We start from the raw sequence: 22,654 nt of genomic DNA, 5'->3' as shown, positions 1-22,654 counted from the left end.
ATGATTTGACAAAAAAAAAAAAAAAAAATGTAATCACTCACATAAATAAAACAAAGGAAAAGAACCACATGGTTAATGGTTATAACAATCAACTCAGAAAAGATATTTTGGTAAAATCCAACAGCCATTCTTGATTTTTTTAAAAAAAGACTCTCAGCAAAACAGAAATAGAACAGAAATTTCTCAACAAAACAAAAGGACATAAAACCAAAGCCAACATTATTCTCAATGGAGACAGACTCAAAATATTATTCCTGTGAACAGGAACCAGACAAGGATGCCTTCTATCACCACTTCTATTCAACATTGTATTGGAAGTCCTAGCCAGGCCAATAAGACAAGAAACAGAAATAAAAGGCATCCAAACTGGCAAAGAAGAAGTAAAACTATTTCTATTTGCAGATGATGTGATCCAATCCATACAAACCCAAGAGATTCAGTAAAAAAACTACTGGAACTAAATGAAAGATTCAGCAAAGTGGCAGAGTACAATATCAACACAGAAAAATCAGATTCCTCTACATCAACAAAGAGATCTCTGAAAAGGAAACAAAGAAAGAATACCCTTTAAAATAGCTATCAAAGACAAACAGCTTAGGAATAAATCTTACCAGGGACATAAAACTACTGTACAAAGAAAACTACTAAACACTACTAGAAGAAACTGTAAGAGACTACATAAATGGAAGAACATACCAAGCTCATGGAAAGGAAGACTGAAAATTGTGAAAATGTCAATACTACCCAAGAAGTGACCTGAGCAGTTTGAAACAGCTAAGGGAGACAAACTTGTCTGTCAGTTTGTCGTACTGTGGTGGTTTTAGTGTTCTGTGAGGCTGGAGGCTATGACATCAGTGTTTCGAATCCCAAGAGGTGTCCATGCTGGTCATGTTTCAGTGGAGCTTCCAGATTAAGACAGACTCAGAAGAAGGAAGAAGTCATCTACTTCTCCACTTCTCAAAATACTGGCCTGTGAAAACCTTATAAATAGCAGTGAAACACTGTCTGATACATTACTGGAAAACTTTATGAATAGCCCTGAAACATTGTCAGATACAGTGATGGAAGATGAGCCTCTCAGGTTAGATGGCACAATACAATTGGGAAAGAGCTGCCTCCTCAGAGTAGAGCCAACCTTAATGATGTGGATAGAGTAAAGCTTTTGGGACCTCCATTAGCTGATGTGGCACAACTCTGAATGAGAAGAAACAGCTGCAAACATCCATTAATAATTGAAACATGGAATTATGGAGTATGAATCTAGGAAAATTGGAAGTTGTCAAAAATGAAATAGAATGCATAAAGATCGATATCCTAGGCATTATGAGCTGAAGTGGACCAATTTGGGCCATTTTGAATCAGATAACCATATAATCTACTATGCCGGGAATGACAAACTGAAGAAGAAAGGTGTGGCATTCATCATCACAGAGAATGTTTCAAGATCTATCCTGAAGTACAATGCTGTCAATGACAGGATATTATCCATATGCCTACAGGAAAGGCCAGTTAATATTACTATTATTCAAATTTACACCCAACCACCAAAGCCAAAGATGAAGAAAGATTTTTTTTTACCAATTTCTGCAGTCTGAAATTCACCAAACATGCAATTAAGATGTGTTGATATTCACTAGTGATTGGAATGCAAAAGGTGGAAAGAAAAGAATCACTGGTAGCTGGAAAATTTGGCCTTGATGATAGAAATAATGCTGGAGATCGCATGAACCAATTTTGCAGGACCAATGACTTATTGATTGCAAATACCTTTTTCAACAACACAAAGGGCAGCTATACATTTGGACTGCACCAAATGGAGTACACAGGAATCAGATCAACTACATCTGTGGAAAGCAGCAATGGAGAAGCTCAATATCTTCAGCCAGAACAAGGCAGGAGCTGATTTTAGAACAGACCATCAACTGCTCATATTAAAGTTCAAGTTGAAGTTGAAGACAATTATAACAAGTCTATGAAAGTGAAAATATGACCTTGATTATATCCCTCCTGGATTTAGAGACCATCTAAAGAATAGATTTGATACATTGAACACCAATGACAGAAAACAACAGGAATTGTGGCATGACATCAAGAACATTATCCATGAAGAAAGTGAGAGGTCATTAAAAAGACAGGAAAGGAAAAAAAAGAAGGAAAGGGAAAAAAAATGGATGTCAGAAGAGACTCTAAAACTTGCCCTTGAACACACAGCAGCTAAAACAAATAGAAGAAATGACAAGATAAAAGACCTGAGCAGAAGATTTCAAACAGCAGCTCAAGAAGACAAAGTCAATTACTATAATAAAATGTGCAAAGACATTGAGTTGGAAACCCAAAAGGGAAGAACATGCTCAGCATTTCTCAAGCTGAAAGAACTGGAAAAAAAAAATTTAAGCCTTAAATTACAATATTGAAAATTCTATGGGCAATATATTGAATGATGCAGGAAACACCAAAAGAAGATAGAAGGAATACACAGAGTCACTATACCAAAGAGTTGATCAATGTTCATCCATTTCAGGAGGTGGCATATGATCAAGAACCAATAGTACTGAAGGAAGAAGTCAAAGCTGCACTGAAGGAATTGGTGAAAAACAAGGCTCCAGGAATTGATGGAATACTCAATGAGACATTTCAACAAAGAGAAACCGCACTGGAGGAACTCACTTGGCTATGACCAGAGATTTGGAAGACAGTTACCAGGCCATCTGACTGGAAGATATCCACATTTGTACCCATTCCAAAGAAAAGTGATTCCACACAATGTGGAAATATTGAACATCATCATTAATATCGCATGCAAGTAAAATCTTACTGACGATAATTCAAAAATGGTTGTAGTAGTATATTGACAGGGAACTTCCAGAAATGCAAGCTGGATTCAGAACAGAACACAGAATGAGGGATATCACTGCTGATGTTAGATGGATCTTGGTAAGCAAAGAATACCAGAAAGATGTTTACTTATATTTTATTGACTGTGCAAAAGCATTCCATTGTGTGGATCTTGACAAATTGTGGATAACATTGAGAAGAATGGGAATTCCTGAACACTTGATTGTACTCATGAAGGACCTGTACATAGACCAGGAGGCTGCTCTTCTAACAGAACAAGGGGATACTGCATGGTTGAAAATCAGGAAGGGAATGTGTCAGGGTTGTAACCTTTCACCATATTTATTCAACTGTATGCTGAGCAAATAATCTGAGAAGCTGGACTATATGAAGAAGAATATAGCATCAGTATTGGAGAAGACTCATTTATAGCCTATAATATGCATATGACACAACTCTGCTTGCTGAAAGTGAGGATAACTTTAAGCACTTGCTGATGAAGACTGAAGAATACTGAATGCAGTATGGACTACATCTCAGTATAAAGAAAACAAAAATCCTCACAATTGGACCAATAGCAACATCATGATAAATGGGGAAAAGACTGAAGTTGTTAAAGACTTCATATTGCTTGGTTCTACAGTCAACACCAATGGAAGCAGAAGTCAAGACATCAGACAACGTATTGCAATGGGCAAGTCTGCTGCAAAAGACTTCTTTCAAGTGCTGATGAGCAAAGATATCTCCTTGAAGACTAAGGTGCACCTGACACAAGCCATGGTATTTTCAATCACCTCATAGGCATGTGAGAGTTAGCCAAAGAATAAGGAAGACCGAAGAAGAGTCAATGCTTTTGAGTTGTGGTGATGGCAAAGAATACTGAAAGTACCATGGAGTGCTAAAACATCTAACAAATCCATCCTGGAAAAAGTGCAGCCAGAATACTCCTTGGAAGTGAGAATGGCCAGATTTTGTCTCTCCTAGTTTGGTCATGTTTTCAGAAGGGATCATTCCCTGGAGAAGGATGTCATGCTTGGTAAAGTGGAGGGTCAACAAAAAAGGGGAAGGCCCTCAACAGGATGGATTGACACAGTGGCTGCAACGATGGGCTCAGGTATAGCAAAGATCATGGGGCTGGCACAGGACAAGGCAGTGTTTCATTCTGCTATACATAGGGTTGCTATGAGTCAGAGACAATTTAACAGCACCTAATAACAACATATTATCCAAAGCAATCTATATATTCAATGCAATCCTGATTCAGATACCATCAGCATTCTTTAAATGACATGGAAAAACCAATAATTAATTTTACATGGAAGGAAAGAGAGTTCAGATAAACAAAGCACTACTGAAGAAGAAAATCTAAGTAGGAGGTCTCACACTCCCTGATCTCAAAACCTACTATACAGTCACAGTAGTCAAAACACCCTGGTATTGGTACAATGATAAACACATATACCAGTGGAACAGTACTGAAAACTCAAGAGTAGATTCATCCACCTACAGACAGCTGATCTTTGACAAGGGACCAAAACCCATTAAATGAGGGAGTGGTAGCCTCTTTAACAAATGGTGCTGGCAAAACTGGATATCCGTTTGCAGAAAAACTAAACAAAATCAGTGCCACACACCATAAACAAAATCTAACTCAAGATGTATCAAAGAACTAAATATAAAACCCAAAACTATAAAGTTCATCAAGATTTAAAAAAGGGCAAACTCAGAGGCCCTAAGTTATGGCATAAGTAGACTATCAAGCACAACCAAAAATGCAAAAATAGCAGAAAATAAATTAGATGACTGGAACCTTCTAAAAATAAAATTCTTACGCACATAAAAAGACTTCTCCAAAAGAGTGAAAGGTGAAGCTATAGACTGGGGAAAAAAATATATGGCAATGACATATCCAACAAGGGACTTATCTCTAAAATATATAGAAAGCTTTGACACCTCATCATCAAAAAGATAAACAATACAATTCAAACATGGTTGTATCATCAGCATATCACAGGTTGTCGTGAACAAAAGACATGAACAGACAATTCATCGAAGAAGATATTCAGGTAGCCAACAAACACATGAAGAAATTTTCACAATCATTAGCCATTAGAGAGATGCAAATCAAAACAATAATGAGATATCATCTCATTCCAGCAATAATAGCAGAGTTCAACAAGACAGAAAACAACAAATGCTGGCAAGGGTGTAGAGAGATTAGAAATCTCATACACTGCTAGTGAGACTATAAAATGGTATAACCACTGTGGTAAATGATGGCACTTCCTTAAAAAGCTGGAAATAGAAATATCATTTGGTCGAACAATACCACTACTAGTAATATATCCTAAAGAGATGAGATCTGGAACACAAATAGATATATGCACACCCATGTTCATCGCATCACTATTCACAATAGCAAAGGGATGGAAACAATCTAAGTGCCATCAACAGATGAATGGATAACCAAACTATGGTACATACACACAATGGAATACTATGAATATTAAAGAATAATGAAGAATCTGCTAATCACATCATAAAATGGATGAACTTGGAGGACATTATGGTGAGTAAAATAAGTCAACCACAGAAGGACAAATATTGCATGAGTCCATTATTATAAAAAGTCAAGGAAACATTTACAGTTGTTGTTAAGTACCATAGAGTCATTTCCGACTCATAGCAACCCTATGCACAGCAGAACGAAACACTGCCCTGTCCCGTGCCAGCTCCATGATCTTGCTATACACTTCAGCCCATCGCCACAGTCATTGTGTCAATTCATCTTGTTGAGGGCCTTCCCCTCTTTCGTCCACCCTCCACCTTACCAAGCATGACATCCTTCTCCAGGGAATGGTCCCTTCTTGCAACATGACCAAAATAGGTGAGACGAAGTCTGGCCATTCTCACTTCCAAAGAGCATTCCAGCTGGACAGATTTGTTACCTCTTTTAGCAGTCCATGATACTTTCAGTATTCTTTGCCAACACCACAACTCAAAAGCATCAACTTTTCATCAGTCTTCCTTAGTCATTGTCCAGCTCTCACATGAATATGTTGTTGTTGTTGTTGTTGTTGTTGTTGTTGTTGTTATGGGCCATCGAGTCAGACCAAACTCATAGTAACCCCTCCCTGGGTTCCCAAGGCAGTATCCCTACGTAAGATTGCCCAATCTTCCTTCTGAGGAGCATATGAGGTGATGGAAAATACCATGGCTTGTGTCAGGCGCACCTTAGTCCTCAAGGAGACATTTTTGCTCCTCAGCACTTGGAAGAGGTCCTTTGCAGCTGATTTGCCCAGTGCTGTATGTCATCTGATGTCTTGACTGCTGCTTCCATTGGTGTCAACTGTAGAACCAAGCAATGTGAAGTCTTTGACAACTTCAATCTTCTCTCCATTTATCATGATGCTGCTTATAGGTCCAGTTGTGAGGACTTTTGTTTTCTTTATGTTGAGATGTAATCCATCTGTATTCTTCAATCTTCATCAGTAAGTACTTCAAGTCATCCTCACTTTCAGCAAGCAAAGTTGTATCATCAGCATATCTCAGGTTGTTAATGATTCTTCCTCCAATCTTAATGCCGTGTTCTTCTTCATATAGTCCAGCTTCTCCGATTATTTTGCTCAGCATATAGATTGAATAAGTATGGTGAAAGAATACAACCCTGATGCACTCCCTTCTTGATTTTAAACCTTGCAGTGTTCCTTTGTTCTGTTTGAATGACAGCCTCCTGGTCTATGTATAGGTTCCCCATGAGTACAATTAAGTGTTCTGGAATTCCCATTATTCTCAATGTTACCCATAATTTGTTATGATCCACACAATCAAATGCTTTTGCATAGTCAATAAAATACAAATAAACATCTTTCTGGTATTCTTTGCTTTGAGCCAAGATCAATCTGACATTAGCAACAATATCCCTCATTCCATATCCTCTTTTGAATCCAGCTTGCATTTCTGGAAGTTCTCTGTCAATATACTGCTGCAACCATTTCTGAACTATCTTCAGTAAGGTTTTACTTGTATGTGATATTAATAATATTGTTTGATAATTTCCACATTCTGTGGGATCATCTCTCTTTGGAATAGGTACAAATATGGACCTCTTCCAGTCAGTTGGCCTGGTAGCTGTCTTCCAAATCTCTTGGCATAACCAAGTGAGTGCCTCTAGAGGGGCATCCATTTGTTGAAACATCTCACTGGGTATTCTGCCAATTCCTGGAGCCTTGTTCCTCACCAATTCCTTCAGTGCAGCTTCCACTTCTTCCTTCAATACCATTGGTTCTTGATCATATACACCTCCTGAAATGGATGAAGACTGACCAGGTCTTTTTGATACAATGACGCTGTGTATTCCTTACATCTTCTTTTAATACTTCCTGCATCATTCAATATTTTATCCACAGAATCTCAATATTGCAACTCGAGGCTTAAATTTTTCCTCAGTTTTTTCAGTTTGAGAAATGCCAAGCATGTTCTTCCCTTTTGGTTTTCTAACCCCAGGTCTTTGCACATTTCATTACAGTAATTGGCTTTGTCTGCTCAAGCTGCTCTTTGAAATCTTCTGTTCAGCTCTTTTATCTTGTCATTTCTTCCATTTGCTTTAGCTATGCTCCACTCATGGGCAAGTTTCACAGTTTCTTCTGACATCCATTTTGGTCTTTTCTTTCTTTCCTCTCTTTTTAATGACCTCTTGCTTTCTTCATGGATGATATTCTTGATGTCATCCCACAATTTTTCTGGTGTTTGGTCACTGGTGTTCAATGTATCAAATCTATTCTTTAGATGGTCTCTAAATTCAGGAGGCATATATTCAAGGTCATATTTTGGCTGTCATAGACTTGTTTTGTCTTTAGCTTCACCTTGAACCTGCATATGAGCAGTTGATGGTCTGTTCCACAGTCAGCTCCTGGCCTTGTTTTGGATGAAGATATTGAGTTTCTCCATTGCCTTTTTCCACAGATGTAGTTGATCTGATTCCTGTGTACTCCATCTGGCAAACTTCAGGTGTATAACTGCCATTTATGATGTTGAAAAAGGTATTTGCAATGAGTAATTCATTTCTCTTGCAAAAGTCTATCACGTGATCTCCAATCTTATTTCTATTACCAAGGTCATATTTTCCAACTACCAGTGATTCTTCTTGGTTTCCAACTTTTGCATTCCAGTCACCAGTGATAATTAACACACCTTGATTGCATGTTTGGTCAATTTCATACTGCAGAAGTTGATAAAAATCTTCAGTTTCTTCATCTTTGCCTTTGGCGGTTGTGGTGGTTATGTTTTTGTGTCAATTTGGCTAGGCCTGGTTGAGTGGCTGGGCAGCTGGATGTAGTATTCCCCATGATGAGACTGGTAATCAACTCCATGGTGGAATCTACTGTGAGCAGCTGAGTAGCTGCCTTTGGGTATGTGGTCTGCTTCCCATATATAAGCAGCAGCTTTGGGAATGAATGGTCTTTAGACTATGGCACTCTTGGACCGTGCATGTAGCTGTGTCATTGTTTCAGCAGTCTGCCATGTTCTTCAGACCTTGTGACTTACAATGGACTTGAGTTAATGGCCTGCCATGCGGTTTGGTAACATCGGGACTGTGCCATTTTATTTGTCAACTTTGGGCTTGTTAGCCTCAGCAGCCAGTAGCTGCCTAAGTGAATAGATGCCTCTAGTTTCAGTGGGCCGGTAGCTGAAGGCAGAGCTGAAGCCCAAGCTTTCACACAGCCCCTAGAGCCTGGCACTTTGAACTTGAACTTCTAGCCTCCCAAACTGTAAGAGAATAAATTCCTGTTTGTTAAGGCCATCTCGTTTGTGGTATATTTCCTGTCAGAGTGGTACCAGCTAACTAGAACAGTGGTTGGTGTATAAATTTGAATAATCGTAGTATTTACTGATCTTCCTTGTAGGCGTATGGCTATTATCCTATCACTCACAGCATTGTACTTCAGGACAGATCTTGAAATATCCTTTGTGATGATGAATGCCACGCCATTCCTCTTCAAACTGTCATTCCTGGCATAGTAGATCATATGGTCATCTGATTCAAAATGGCCAAAAGCAGTCCATTTCAGCTCACTAATGCCTAGGATATCAATCTTTATGCATTCCATTTCATTTTTGACAACTTCCAGTCTTCCTAGATTCATACTTTGTACATTCCATGTTCTGATTATTAATGGATGTTTGCAGCTGTTCCTCCTCAAATTCAGTTGTGTCACATCAGGAAATGGAGGTCCCAAAAGCTTTAGTTTACCCATATCATTAAGGCTGCATCTACTCCAATGATGCAGCTCTTTCCTGCTCGTATTTTGATTGCCTTCCAACCTAATGGGCTGGTCTTCCTGCACTGTATCAATGTTTCAGGACTATTCATAAAGTTGCCCAGTAATGGATGTTTCTCTGCTATTCATAAGATTTTCCCTGGCCAATTCTTTGAGTAATGGATGGCCTCTTCCTTCTTCCTAGTCTGTCTCAGTCTGTAAGCTGCATTGAAACCTATGCACCATGTGCAACCCTGCTGGCATTAGAGACACTGGTGGCATAGCCTCAAGCCTCACAGCAACACACAAGCCACCACAGTACAACAAACTGACAGACAATTTTGTCTCCCTTAGCTGTTCGAAACCTCTCCACCCTCCCCTTACCTGGATTCTCATGGCTCTGTTGTCACTGGCTTCCCCTCCACTTCCTGCGTCTTTGGTGTGGGGCCTGTCTCTCTCCCCTTACCTGGATCCCTCAGTTCTGTCTTGTCAGAGACAGAGGGAAGGAAATTTTCTTTGTTGGCTGTTAGGGATGGGAGGAGAGGGGAGGGAAAATTGCTGACTAGCTAAGAGATATGTTGATTTTGGTGAAGGTAGAGGCAATATAACAAAAGTGTGTGACCAGCACAATATCACTAAGGAAAGGGAAGACACAGAGAGGTACAGACAACAAAGGTAAATACTGTTTCATACACAATACTGCACTATCAGTAATAACAAACACTAATCTATGGGTGGATACATAGGTAGACAGCCAAGAAGTTCAGGAAAGGGTAGATGAACGGGAATATTGCATAGTCAATAAAATACAGGTACTCATCTTTTTGGTAGTCTATGGTTTCAGCCAAGATCCATCTGATATCATTAATAACATCCTTCATTCCACACCTTCTTCTGTCTCTGGGTTGAATGTCCGGCAGTTTCTTGTCAATATACTGCTACAACTGTTTTTTCATTATTTTCAGCGAAATTTTACTTGCATGTGATATTAATGATATTTTTTGATAATTTCCATATTCTTTTGGGTCCCCTTTCTTTGGAATGGGCACAAATACAGATCTCTTCCAGTCTGTTTGCTAGGTAGCTGTCTTACAAATTTCTTGGCATAAATGTGTGAGTGCTTCCAGCACTGCATCCATTTGCTGAAACATCTCAATAGCTATTCCATCAATTCTTAGAACCTTGGTTTTCTTGCCAATTCCTTCAGCACAGCTTGGACTTCTTCCTTCAATACCATCGATTCATGATCATATGGTGCCTCCTGAAACAGCTGAATGCTGACCAGTTCTTTTTGGTACAGTGACTCTGTATATTCCTTCCATCTTCTTTTGAGGCTTCCTACATAATCCAATATTTTGCCCAGAGAATCCTTCAATATTGCAACTTAAGGCTTCAATTTTTCTTCATTTCTAAATGCCAAGGATGTTCTTTCCTTTGGGTCTAATTCCAGGTCTTTGCATATTTCTTTATAACACTTTACATTGTTTTCTCAAGCCACCCTTTGAAGTCTTCTTTTCAGCTCTTTTATTTAATCTTCTCTTGCATTTACTTTACTCTTCCTTCCAGAGCAAGTTTCAGAGTCTCCTCTGACATTTTGGTCTTTTCTTTCTTTCTTTTGTTTTTAATGACCTTTTGCTTTCCTGTTGTATGATTTTTTTTTTAACTTTTTATTGTGATTTGTTTGCAATTTTACAAAGCAGATTCATTTTACATTTAACAGTTCATATACATTTGGTTTCACGACTGCAAAAAGGACATGGAGGCAGCATCTTCTGACCTCCTCTAACTTCAAAAAAGGAAGACAGAATCCCCATCAACTGCCCAAGGCTTATTCTTATGAAGTCAGACATGCCACAAACCTCCAGCCTTTTTATCAACTTTGACATCAATCATCCCTCTCATAGTACTCACTACTTCTCTGTTGGGTTTGATAATTCATTGCAATGGCCATACAGAACTCAACAGACAATACTTGTGATTATGGGGTTTATTAGGGAAGTAACAGGCTACAATTCAAGTTCAAGAATGCTCTCAGGATACAGTTCTTTGGTCAGGACAGTCTCTCCTCTGCTATACCCTCAAACATCCTCTCTGGCCCTTGGCCTCTCACCCTGGTCTCTTCCTCTGTGGACCAGGTAAGCCTGCTGCTCTGTCTCATGTCTCTTGGTTCCAGTGCCACTGTCTCTCTGCTGGGGCATCTCTTTGCTGTGGTGTCTCTCAGCCAAGGAGATCCAGCACAGGGACCTTGGGTCCAAGGAAGTGCTCCACTTCAGCTCTTCTCTTTTGATGGCAGTGAGATCTCCTCTCTACCTCTAGGATGGCTCATTTTAAGCCTGGCAGAGCAACAAAACTAACCAATCCCAACATCAAAGTTATACACACCTTGTTTGCACTGTCCCACCCAGGAATTCAGTGGGATTTACAAAGATTATGGCTAGAAAAGCCATACCAACTAATTCACTGCATTGCAATGACACTCTGTTTTGTTCTCTAGTGTTGCTATAACAGAAGTACCACAATTGGATGGCTTAACTAACAGGAATTCATTCTCTTACAGTTTAGGTGGCTAGAAGTCCAAATTCAGAGTGCTGGCTCCAGGGGCTGAAGCTTGAGCTTCAGCTCTGCCTCTTTGCTCCAGGCCCAGTTGAGTAAACTAGAGGTTTCTTTGGACTCAGGCAGCTTCAGACTACTGAAGCTGACAAAGTTGGCAGGAAAAATGGCACAATCCCAAGATTAGCAGGCAATATGGCAGACCACTGGTACAAGTTCAGGAACAATTCCAAGACCAGCAGGCAACACACTGGCCACTGGTACAAGTCCAGGAACTAGAGGTGATGACTAGGCCAAATGCAGGATCTAAATTGTGCCAGAAGCTAAGGACCTTCCTCAAAGCTTCCCCATACATACTGGAAGCAGGCCACACCCTGAAGGCAACCAATTAGTTGTTCACAGCAGATTCCACCATGGAGTTGATTCCAGTCTCTTCACAGGGAATAACTGCATACAGCTCCCAAGAACTCAAAACCAGGCCCAGCCAAGCTGACACACATCCTTAACTAACACACACTAATTAGAGTTGCTGCCTGCCTAGGCTTCTCCCTATGCAAATGCTGCCCTTCTGATCTCCCATGGTTGATTATTCTAAGGACTGCATCTTCCTGGTGTAGTTGTTCAGCTCATAGGCCTGTCTGCTGTTTGGCTAAGAGTTGAGCCAGAGGAGTGAGATCAATTCCAGGCCCAAAGATTAGGAACCATAGTCTCAGGGGTTTCACCATTCTCTATCCAACCAGTAAGCCTGGTCTTTATATGTTTTTGAATTTTTTCCATGTTTTTTTTCTCTAACCCCAGTCTCCAATTGTGATCCCTTTCCAAGTGGTTGGTATTGGTAACTGGCCACCATCTAGTTCTTCTGGTCTCAGGGTCGTGTAAGCTGAGGTTCCTATGATCCATTGGTCCCTTGGACTGATAGTTTCCATTTGTCCTGATTTTCTTCAGTTTCCTTTGCTCTGGAGGAGGAGAAACCAATAGCTTCATCTCAGATGGCTGTTCACAAGCTTTTAAGACCCTCGTGCCAACTCACCAAAGTAGGATGTACCAAACCAAAAACCAAAGTCACTGCTGTCCAGTCGGATCCAACTCATAGTGACCCGTCCTTGGCTTTCCGAGGCAGTATTGCTATGGAAGTAGATTGCTCAACCTTCCTTCTGAGGAGTGGCTGGTGGGTTTGAACCACTAGCCTTCTGTTTAGCAGTCAAATGCCTTAGGCACTACACTACCAGAGCTCCCCAAAATAGGATGTAGAACAATGTTTTTGTGAACTACATGGTGACAATTGATCTTGATGTCCCCTTTGACCATAGTCTCAAGCCTCAGATTCAGTGGCTCACTCCCTCAAGGTACTTGGTTGAGGCTAAGAAGTTATCCTAACTTTGTCTTCTGTTAGCTCTATAATCTATAAGGACATTTTTATAGCACATACCAATATGTATGTGGGAATATCATCTTCCAAACGTATGCATGAGCATGGGTTTATGGATCTTGCCTGAAAGCCAAGAATACCAGAAATATGTTTACTTGTGTTTTACTTACTATACAAAGGCATTTGACTGGGTAGACCAAACAAATTACGGACAACATTGTGAATAATGGGAATTCTAGAATACTTAATTGTGCTCATGAGGAACTTGTACATAGAACAAGAAGCAGTAGTTTGAACAAAATGAGATGATACTGCATGGTTTAAAATCAGGAAAGGTGTGCATCAGGGTTGTAGTTTTTCACCATACTTATTCAATCTGTGTACTGAGCAAATAATCCAAGAAGAACGTGGCACAAGGACTGGAGAAAGACTCATTAACAACCTGAGGTATGTATATGACACATTTGCTTCATTAAAGCAGAGGAGCACTTACTGATGAAGATCAAAGTCTACAGTCTTCAGTATGGATTACATCTGAACATAAAGAAAACAAAATCCTCACAACTGGACCAATAAGCAACATCATGATAAATAAAGACAAGATTGACGTTGTCAAAGTTTTTATTTCACTTGGATTCACAAACAATGTCCATGGAAGCACCAGTCAAGAAATCAAACAACTTAGGGCATTGGGGAAATCTGCTGCAAGGTACATCTTTAAAGTGTTGAAGAGCAAAGAAGTCACTTTGAAAATTAAGGTGTGCCTGACCCAAGCCATGGTATTTTCAATAGCTTCATATGCATGTGAAAGCTGTACAATGAATAGGAAAGACCAAAGAAGAATTGATGCATTTGAGTTGTGGTGCTGGTGAAGAATATTGAATGTACTATATAGACTGCTAGAAGAACAAATAAATCTGTCTTGGAGGAAATATAGCAGGAATGCTCCTTAGAAGTGAGAATGGCCAGACTTCGTCTCTCATACTTTGGTCATGTTGTCAGAAGGGACCAGTCCCTGGAGAAGGATCTCATGCTTAGTAAAGCAGAGGATCAGCAAAAAGGGGAAGACCCTCAACTAGATATATTAACACAGTAGTTGCAACAATGGACTCAAGCATGGAAACAATTATGCTGATGGCATAGGCCCAGCCAGTGTTTTGTTCTGTTCACAGTATCGCTATGAGTTGAAAGTGACTTGATGGCACCTAATAATAATAATAACAAAGCTCCTGCATTTTTCAGGATAAGGATAAAGATTTTGCAAAACTTTAAATTTCCTAAGTCAAATATGCATTACAACTATAGAGTAATTACAAAAAAAAAAAAAAACAGAAATACAGTACTATATTGGTTTCCTACGCAGTAGGTGGAAAAGTACATTAGGAAAAAAAGTAAAATGTGAAACTGTCTTGGGTTTCATTTTGAACTGGATAAACAAACAAACAAACAAAAAAAACCAAAGTCACTTCCATCGAGTCAATTCAACTTATAGCAACTCCCTTTGGGTTTCCGAGGCAGTAAATCTTTACAGAAATAGATTGCTCAGTCTTCCTTCTGTGGACCTTCTGGTTAGCAGTGAAATGCCTTAGGCACTATGTCACCAGAGCTCCTTGAACTAAATACAAGAATCCAATTCTTGCTAGGTATCTCTATAAATGCTTTGTTTTCCTATTGATTCTATAAATTGGCTACAAATCATCTTTTCTGTTTTGGATATTAATGTTCCAACTGATTGTATACAATTCTTTCATTCCTATTAGAGTGAATTCTGTCACATTCTACAAATGTTTCCAGACCCAAGTCATGGTTGTACTACCTTCAAGACCAGAGCTACAGTATTTCTTTTATTCGTTTATTAACAATTACTTATTGAATGTTAATGTTAATGTGTTCTTAGCACATATGCCTTGTACAGTTTTACTGAGAATAAAAGGATTCAACCATCCTCTGTAGAGATCCCAAACTACCACCACCCTTGTTTACTTACAGAAAGGGTAGTGGGGCAGAATAGGGTGACTGAACCTGATTTTGCATAGAATAAAATGTCCAAGTTGGAAAGAAAGTTGGAAGGCAACTAAATTTCACCTCTCTAGGAACATGTTAAATCCAAATTTTCTATATATTAAATAATATAGGATTTATAAACCTCAAAATTTTAAAAATTCAGAATTTAACAAGCTTTCTAACAAAATGTCTCCATTTTTGTGGGAAGTATGTATTTTTTCAAAAAATTCGAATGTCATAGAGATCAGCTTTAAGAGCCAATGCTTTAATGCTGTATAGTAGATGATGATGTTGTGTGCCATTGAGTCAATTCCGACTCATAATGACCCTACATGATAAAGTAGAACTGCCCCATAGAGTTTCCTAGGCTTTAATCTTTAAGGGAGCAGATCATCTTTTCTCCCATGGTTAGCAGCCAAGTGCTTCCCCATGGTTCCATCAAGGTTCCTTGTTTATGGGATAACCAATAAAAACAAATGCACTGCCATCAAGTCAGATCTGACTCATAGCAACCCCTCCTTGGGTTTCCAAGGCAGTATCACTACGAAAGTAGATTGCCCAACCTTCCTTCCAAGGAGTGGCTGGTGGTTTTGAATCGCCAGCCTTCTGGCTAGCAGTCAAGTGCCTTAGGCACTATACCACCAAAGCTCCCTGACAGGTTCCTATTAATAATGATGTATTAGAGAAGCATGGTATTTCTAGATTTTAAAACTGCATAAAACCTGTATTTTTGCCATCTGAGGAAGAGAAGGTTGACTATATCTTGATCTATTAAATGGTTAGAAGAACACAGGCCAAAAAGCTCTGTAGTAAATCATGTCACAGAGTCCAAAAGAAGCATGTGAATTTACCATAATGATAGCTCTATAGTCACCAAATAATTTTATTTCCAATTTCAAGCCCTTCCTCACCAATAACTCTCCAGTAAGAACAGATTTACTCAGCTCTTCAAGGGATCCCACATTCTTTTTTATGCACTGCTTTCAGAATCCACATTTTCATTTACATGGCACCACATCAAGTCCTATGCAATCGGGCAATGGAATATAAACCCTCTCTTAATCTCTACTCTTCAAGTTAGAAACTGAAATAGCAAAACAGAACATCACTCACACTCTCCTCAGGTCTTTCCAAGCTGCTCTCTGAGGTACCTTCATAGGAAGCCACACCTGGATATTGAACACTGAGAGGAGCACCTAAGTAGAAAAACAAAAACATGTATATGAATTCAGTCCCTGACTAACTCAGAATTCAGATCAGGAAATAAGTAACTCACTTCAAAACCATCCCATAAGACATCTGCTTTTTTCATCCTGGAAATTCTGTGCATTCTAACTTCAAGAGACATTTACTTACTCTTCCCAGAAAAAGAAAAATTATGGCTCATTCATACATTCATTCAAAAAATATTTATTAAGTACTTACTATATGCCAGGCTCTGCAAGGTGCTATGGTACAAAGACAAAGTTATAACCCCAAGGAGCTCACTGTCTAGTAAAGGGGACAAATATTGAAATTAGTTACTCGACCAGAAAGGGGAAGTAAGTGAAGGTATAAATTAAATGACCTTGGCTATAGATTGATAGCACAATTGGGTCTCATTAGGCTTTTCTTATTATTTTTGCATATATTTAAATTTTCCCATAAACAGAAGGTTTTAAAAAAAAATTAAAGAGAATAAAACTACCAATTTACAGAAAACACAGAGGTCAAAGGAACATGTTAACCTTCACCATGAGAATTCCATCAGAAATATCTTTGCTCTAGAAACTCTATAAAACAAATGGCCTGGCTTCTTCAACAAATTAATTACAAGAAGAAAAACAAGAAATAGGGAAGGAACTTATATATATTTTTAAAATGAAGAGTTAAAAATAAAATGGGCAAAACTGAGCTATAACATTTAGGAATCCACATGTAGTGGGTGAAAAAACAATGAAAACTAAAACATAAACATTACTTTAAATGTGAAGATAGTTGTACTCTTATGGGGAACACTGGAAGTGTGCATGTAGAGAGTGTCTTAAGGAGCTAGACCTTCTGATGTGAGCAGTGGTTACTTCATGTTTGCCTTAAAGTAATTCACTAGACTGTATATTTGTTTTAAGCAGTTTTGTGTACTTGTGTTATATTTTACAATAAAAGTTTTAAGTACTCAAAACACCATACTATACAACAAGTAGGCTTAGACTAGTGAAAAAGAGGAATTACTTTTTCTTTAGACTGTTGAATAACATATAAGAAGAGAGAAACCTGATTTTCTTAAAATGTGAGCTGAAAAATGTATTTGTTTGCAAAATTGCAAATCATAAGGTATAAATAATTTTAAAAATAAAGTAGGTAAAAAAAAAAAGTACAAAAGCATACCTCCCAATGTTGAGGTATCTTCAACAGGAACTGGAGATGACAATTCAGGGCTACGGGGAAAATGTCTAAAGTTAATAAAACGATAGAAATATTTGAGTTTATTTTCATGATTGTTTTCTAAAAAGGAACCACTGTATCTCCAAACAAGAGTTCCCAAACCAAATACTACGAAGTAAAGTTTTAAAAAAAAAGTCTTCAAAATTTATTTTTTCTACATTTATCCATAACTAGCAGCTCTGGTGGCATAGTACCTAAGGCATTTGACTGCTAACCAGAAGGCTGGTGGTTCAAATCCATCAGCCACTCCTCAGAAGGAATACTGGGCAACTTACTTTCATAGAGATACTGCCTCAAAAACCCAAGGAGGGGTCGCTATGAGTTGAATCCAGCTTAACAGTAGTGAGTGTGGTTTTGGTTTTTGGTATTCAACTAGAATGGCTCTACTTAAAATATTCCCCTGGTTACTATTTCATCACCCCGCTTTACTCTTTTTAGCTTTTTATCACTATCTGAAATTCTTTTGTTCATGTTTATCATCTGTCTCCACTGACTTAATCCCCTGAATTGTCAAAAATTACCTTTTTTAACCACTAAACACATGCAGTGATTTAAATTAATTAAAAACAAATACATTTTAAATTCAGTTCTGAAATCCCTCTAGCCACATTTCAAGTGCTCAATCGACACATGAGGCAAATGGCTACTGTACTGGACAGTGCAGTAAAGGCTATTTTCCTCATCATAGTCTATTGAGTAGAACTGCTTTTAGAAACTAAACTCCATGAGATTAGAGAACTTGCCTGCCATATTCCTGCTGTGTCTCTAGTGTCTAAAAGAGTACTTGCATTTTAGTGGGCACTAACTAGAGTTCACAAGCTTTGGTGGTGTAGTGCCTAAGGCATATGACTACTAACCAGAAGGCTGGAGGTTCAAATCCACCAGCCACTACTTGGAAGGAAGATTGGGTAATCTACTTCCATAGAGATACTACCTCAGAAACCCAAGGAGGGATCACTATGAGTCAAATTGACTCAATGGCAGTGAATCTGTTGTGTTTTTTTTTTTGTTTTGTTTTTTAGTAATAGATATTTGTGGAATGAATGAATGAATACTATGTGCCAAACAGTGTAGACTGCATTTGACATATCACCAGTGGTGACGCTGAGGCAAGATGGTGGCATAAGCAGCTGCACACTCCCATTTCCCAACGATGAAAATAGAAAACACCAAGCAAAAACAGGTGAATTTACAGTCTCGGAACTGTGGGAATCAACCAAAGAATTATAGCATTTAAGCAAACACTGAATTAAGAAAAGTCCTGCTCTCAAATGATAGGAATTTTCCCATTCTTTTCTTCTACCATAGATGTTCCACCTTTCTCTTACCTCCACAGGTGTGGGTGCTATTGTGTGTAACCACAAACTGCACTCCCTGGCAGGGGTGTGTTCTCTGGAATAGAAGTGTGTGGAATAGACTTGGCTTTTGCCAGTGGATAGATTTGTGCATTTTTGTTTGTCTGGGGGCTACCTGAAGAAATGAGGGGGTGATTCCCCAGATTAGATGCATCTGCATGCCCATGTGACTGAGGAAAGGATGTACCAAACACTCACAAGCAGTGCCCACACTTAACCACACAGGACTAAGTAACACTAGGGAAGCATAGATTTAACTTTTAAGAACTAAAGGAGAGGGGTGATGTAAGTGCACTGTACAGAATTCAAAACTTTCAATGGCAGCATGTAATTATACAAAATAGTACAGTAGGTAATTCTAGCAGTCCATCTCACCTCCCAAATAACAACAGCACTGGAATGAGCAACTGGAATTGTGTAACTGGATCGTATACTTAATTCAACCAGAAGAGTACTTGATGAAAGGACAAGCTGCTGATCCCCCTTCTAGATGAACCACATACACCAACCGGCTATCATTTCCCATTATTCAGTCCTTCCAAGGTGATGGTGTCAGTGGCTTATATTCTTACAGTAACTGCCTAGTGCCAGGGCAGATAGTGGGGTTCTCATTCTCCAAGAATTTGGGGTTACATAGTTTGCACAGCTGGTCTTGTCTGGCACTGAGGGATGAGTGCAGACTTCTGCAGCAATTTTGGCCCTCTTTCCAGAAACAATTGCACCCTGCCAGCAGATTCAAAGGGCTAGAGCACCCTCTGGTGAAATGATTGCAGAGATAACAGAATCATAACACACTTTCCAAAAACTAGCTTGGAAAAGTCAGTAACAAACAGTTGACTGTAGCTATCATTAAATAATGACAGCAATAAATGAGGAGTGGAATAATTAAATATTTCTGTTTTTTTCTGTTTGTTTCTTTCCTGGGCTACAAGGGAATCTCCCTTGAACTACTACTTGGACATAGGCTCCAAAAGGAATCTCCAGTGTCCATGTACATTTTGGAAGAGGGTCTTTTGCAAAAGCAGTCAGAGGAGCTTGATGAGCAAAAAGACTATTATAGCCTTCAAGAACTAAAATTTAATTAAGTAATTTAAAAAACTGCAATATACTTATAATTTAATGAAAGGGAAAGCACAACATACTAAGACAATATGGGATGTAGGAACAGCAGCACTTAGAGGGAAACATACAGCAGTAAATGCCTACAGTAAAAAGAAAAACGGTTTCAAATCAATAGCCTTATTTTACAACTTGAAGAACTAGAAAAGAAAAGCAAACCAAGCCCAAAGCTACCTAGGCAACCAAACTGGTGGCTAATGACCAGAAAAATGTGTTATTTCCCTTGTTTGCCTTTTACCCCACAATCTCCCAGTGAACAGAGATGTGGCTATCCCCCACCCACCTTCTAGACTGGCAGGAATTCTTATCTGGACCAGATGCCCTGCCACTAGTTGCCTCCTGGGCAGGCAAGAATTGGTCCCAGGACTAGGTGCCCTGCTCCCAGACCTTTTCCTCAGACCAGGCACCCTACACCAGTTACACTTTGGGATAGCAGGAACTTTTTATGCAATGGGCCCTTGTACCCAGTTGCCTTTTAAAACAACAGGAGCTTTATCTGAGACCAGATACCCTGCCAACAGCTGCTTTTTAGACTGACAGGAACTCTCTCTGGAGCCAGGTGCCTTGCTCCCAGTTGCCTTTTGGATTGACAGGAAATTATTTTTGGTCCATATGCATTGCCCCCTGACACACTTTAGGCCACCAGGAACTTGTCTGAGAACAGGCACCCTCCTCCCAGTTGCCTTCTGAGTAGACAAGGACTAGTCCTGAGATCACCCATCCCAAATGCCTTTTGTAATGGCAGGAACTTTTTCTGGGACCAGACATTCTGTCGCCAGCTGCTTTGTAGGACGGCAAGAATTCCTTCTGGAAATAGGCACCTTGTTCTCAGCTGCCATTTGGGCAGGGAGGAATTTTTCCAGGTCCAGGTGCCCTACCCCTAGACATCTTCTGGGTCAGCAGGAACTCATCTGGGATTAGGTGCCCTGCCACCAGTGTCTTCTGAGAAAGCAAGAACTAGTGCCAGGACCAAGTGTACTGTTCCTAACCACCTGCTTGGACAGTAAGAACAGCACCCAAGTATCCTGCCCTCTCCCTAGTTTTCTTTTCTTTTTTTAATTATTCTTTATTCTCTCCTTTCTTCTTATTTTTGAAATTTTTTCAAGTCCCTGGCTCTTGTTTTTTCCTTTCTCTGGTTCCTTTTTTTTTTTTCTTTTCTGTCATTTTATCTTCTTGCTTTTCTCATCTTTTCTTTTCTTTTCACTCTTTTATTTTTTCTTTACTATTCTTTTTCTCTTGCTCTCTTTTCTTTATTCACCCTCCTCAGGCTTAGGGTTTTTCTCTTTTTTGTCCTTCTTTGGTCTTTTTTCCCCTTTTATCTTTTCATTTATTTTTTCCCTCTTTGCAGTTGCTGTTGGTTTATGTTGTGTTTTCTGTTCTCTTGTTTCAATCTTTCTTGGTATTGTTTTTTATTTCTGTTTTCTTATGCCACCTAGCAGATGACCACAAACACATGCACACAGCCCAACCATAGCCACACCTCCTACAGTCCCAACCACTGGGCAAGGGCCAGCACCTGCTTCTGCACCAACTGATCAATGATAGCAGCCAATACCAGTCCAACCCACCTTCAACAGCTCTATATAAAGAGCTAATAGAGATCTGGACACACATTCTCATCCTTTATTACATCCACCAAGAGACAGGTAGTGAGTCCTTAAGTACTGCCAAACTAGTGAATAGAGTAGCACATCAGCCATACTCTCTCAGACATACCAAAACAAAGAAAAAAAAAAATCCTGAGCAAATCACAGCAACATTCAATTACCGACTAACTATAAATACAATGTCATCACAATGTCTCAGAGACAACTGACAATACCACTTCACACAAAGAAGCAAGATAAAGTGGTACAAACGGGACCAGAATACAGAGCCAGAAAATCTCCCTGACGAAGAAGTGGCATTGGAACTACATGATACATAATTCAAAAGAATTATATTTAAGTATGGATTGAGAGACAGATCAAGGAAACACTGACAAAAATCTAGAAAAACACTGACAAGGTTAAGGAAAATACAGACAAAATTCTAGAATAATTTAGGAAAACAATACAAGAACAAACTGACAAAATAAATATAAATTCGATACCATTAAAAAAAACAGTAAATAAAAATCTAGAAAATTAATACTAAAATTTCAGAAAAAGATAACATATTAAAAGACCAAAGGAGTAGAATCAAATTAATGGAAGACAGAATCAGTGAGATTGGAGACAAATCTCTCAATACTACCTTGTTAAGGGAACAATCAGATAAAAGAACAAAAAGAATATAAAGAAATGTGAGATACCATCAAGAGGAATAACTTATGTGTGGTCAGAATTCCAGAAGAAAGAGAAAAGCAAAATCACAGATAAAATTGGCAAAGATTGGACAATTTGAAGAGAACTTCCCTAACACAATGAAAGATGAAAAGATATGCATTCAAGAATTTCAACAAACCCCAAACAGGACAGACTCTAAAAGAAAATCACCAAGACATGGCATAATTAAACTTTGCAAATACAAGGACAAAGAAAGAATCCTGAAGGCAACATGAGAATTTACCCCCTGCTTGAACAATTTCTCTCAGAAAGATCAGCACAAGGCCGGTCCCCATGAGGCGGAGGTTAAAGATGTCCCAAATGTCCAAACTACCATACCACTCCATCATTTCAGACATTAACTACTCCTCCTCCTCCCAGTAATTTCCCCAGTCTTCTTCTTGTTGTTGTTATGTGCCGTCGAGTCAAACC

General features: G+C 39.0%; 1 protein-coding gene across 1 annotated transcript in view; it reads right to left on the bottom strand.

The window, feature by feature from the left end:
* IMPG2 (interphotoreceptor matrix proteoglycan 2) overlaps positions 1 to 22,654 on the bottom strand; it is a 202,011-nt gene that overhangs the window by 82,327 nt on the left and 97,030 nt on the right. The window contains exons 5-6 of the mRNA XM_007945804.1: positions 17,386 to 17,435; positions 16,132 to 16,214 (exon numbers count right to left, since the gene is read on the bottom strand). Coding sequence (XP_007943995.1) covers positions 16,132 to 16,214; positions 17,386 to 17,435 — 133 coding nt within the window. The remainder of the gene's footprint in view (positions 1 to 16,131; positions 16,215 to 17,385; positions 17,436 to 22,654) is intronic.

Source organism: Orycteropus afer, unplaced genomic scaffold (assembly GCF_000298275.1).
Source record: "Orycteropus afer afer isolate SDZICR_OR568_19922 unplaced genomic scaffold, OryAfe1.0 scaffold00143, whole genome shotgun sequence".
NCBI classification, from domain to species: domain Eukaryota; kingdom Metazoa; phylum Chordata; class Mammalia; order Tubulidentata; family Orycteropodidae; genus Orycteropus; species Orycteropus afer.
The sequence above is the reverse complement of the archived record's forward strand: the minus strand, read 5'-3'. Positions and strand labels throughout refer to the sequence as shown.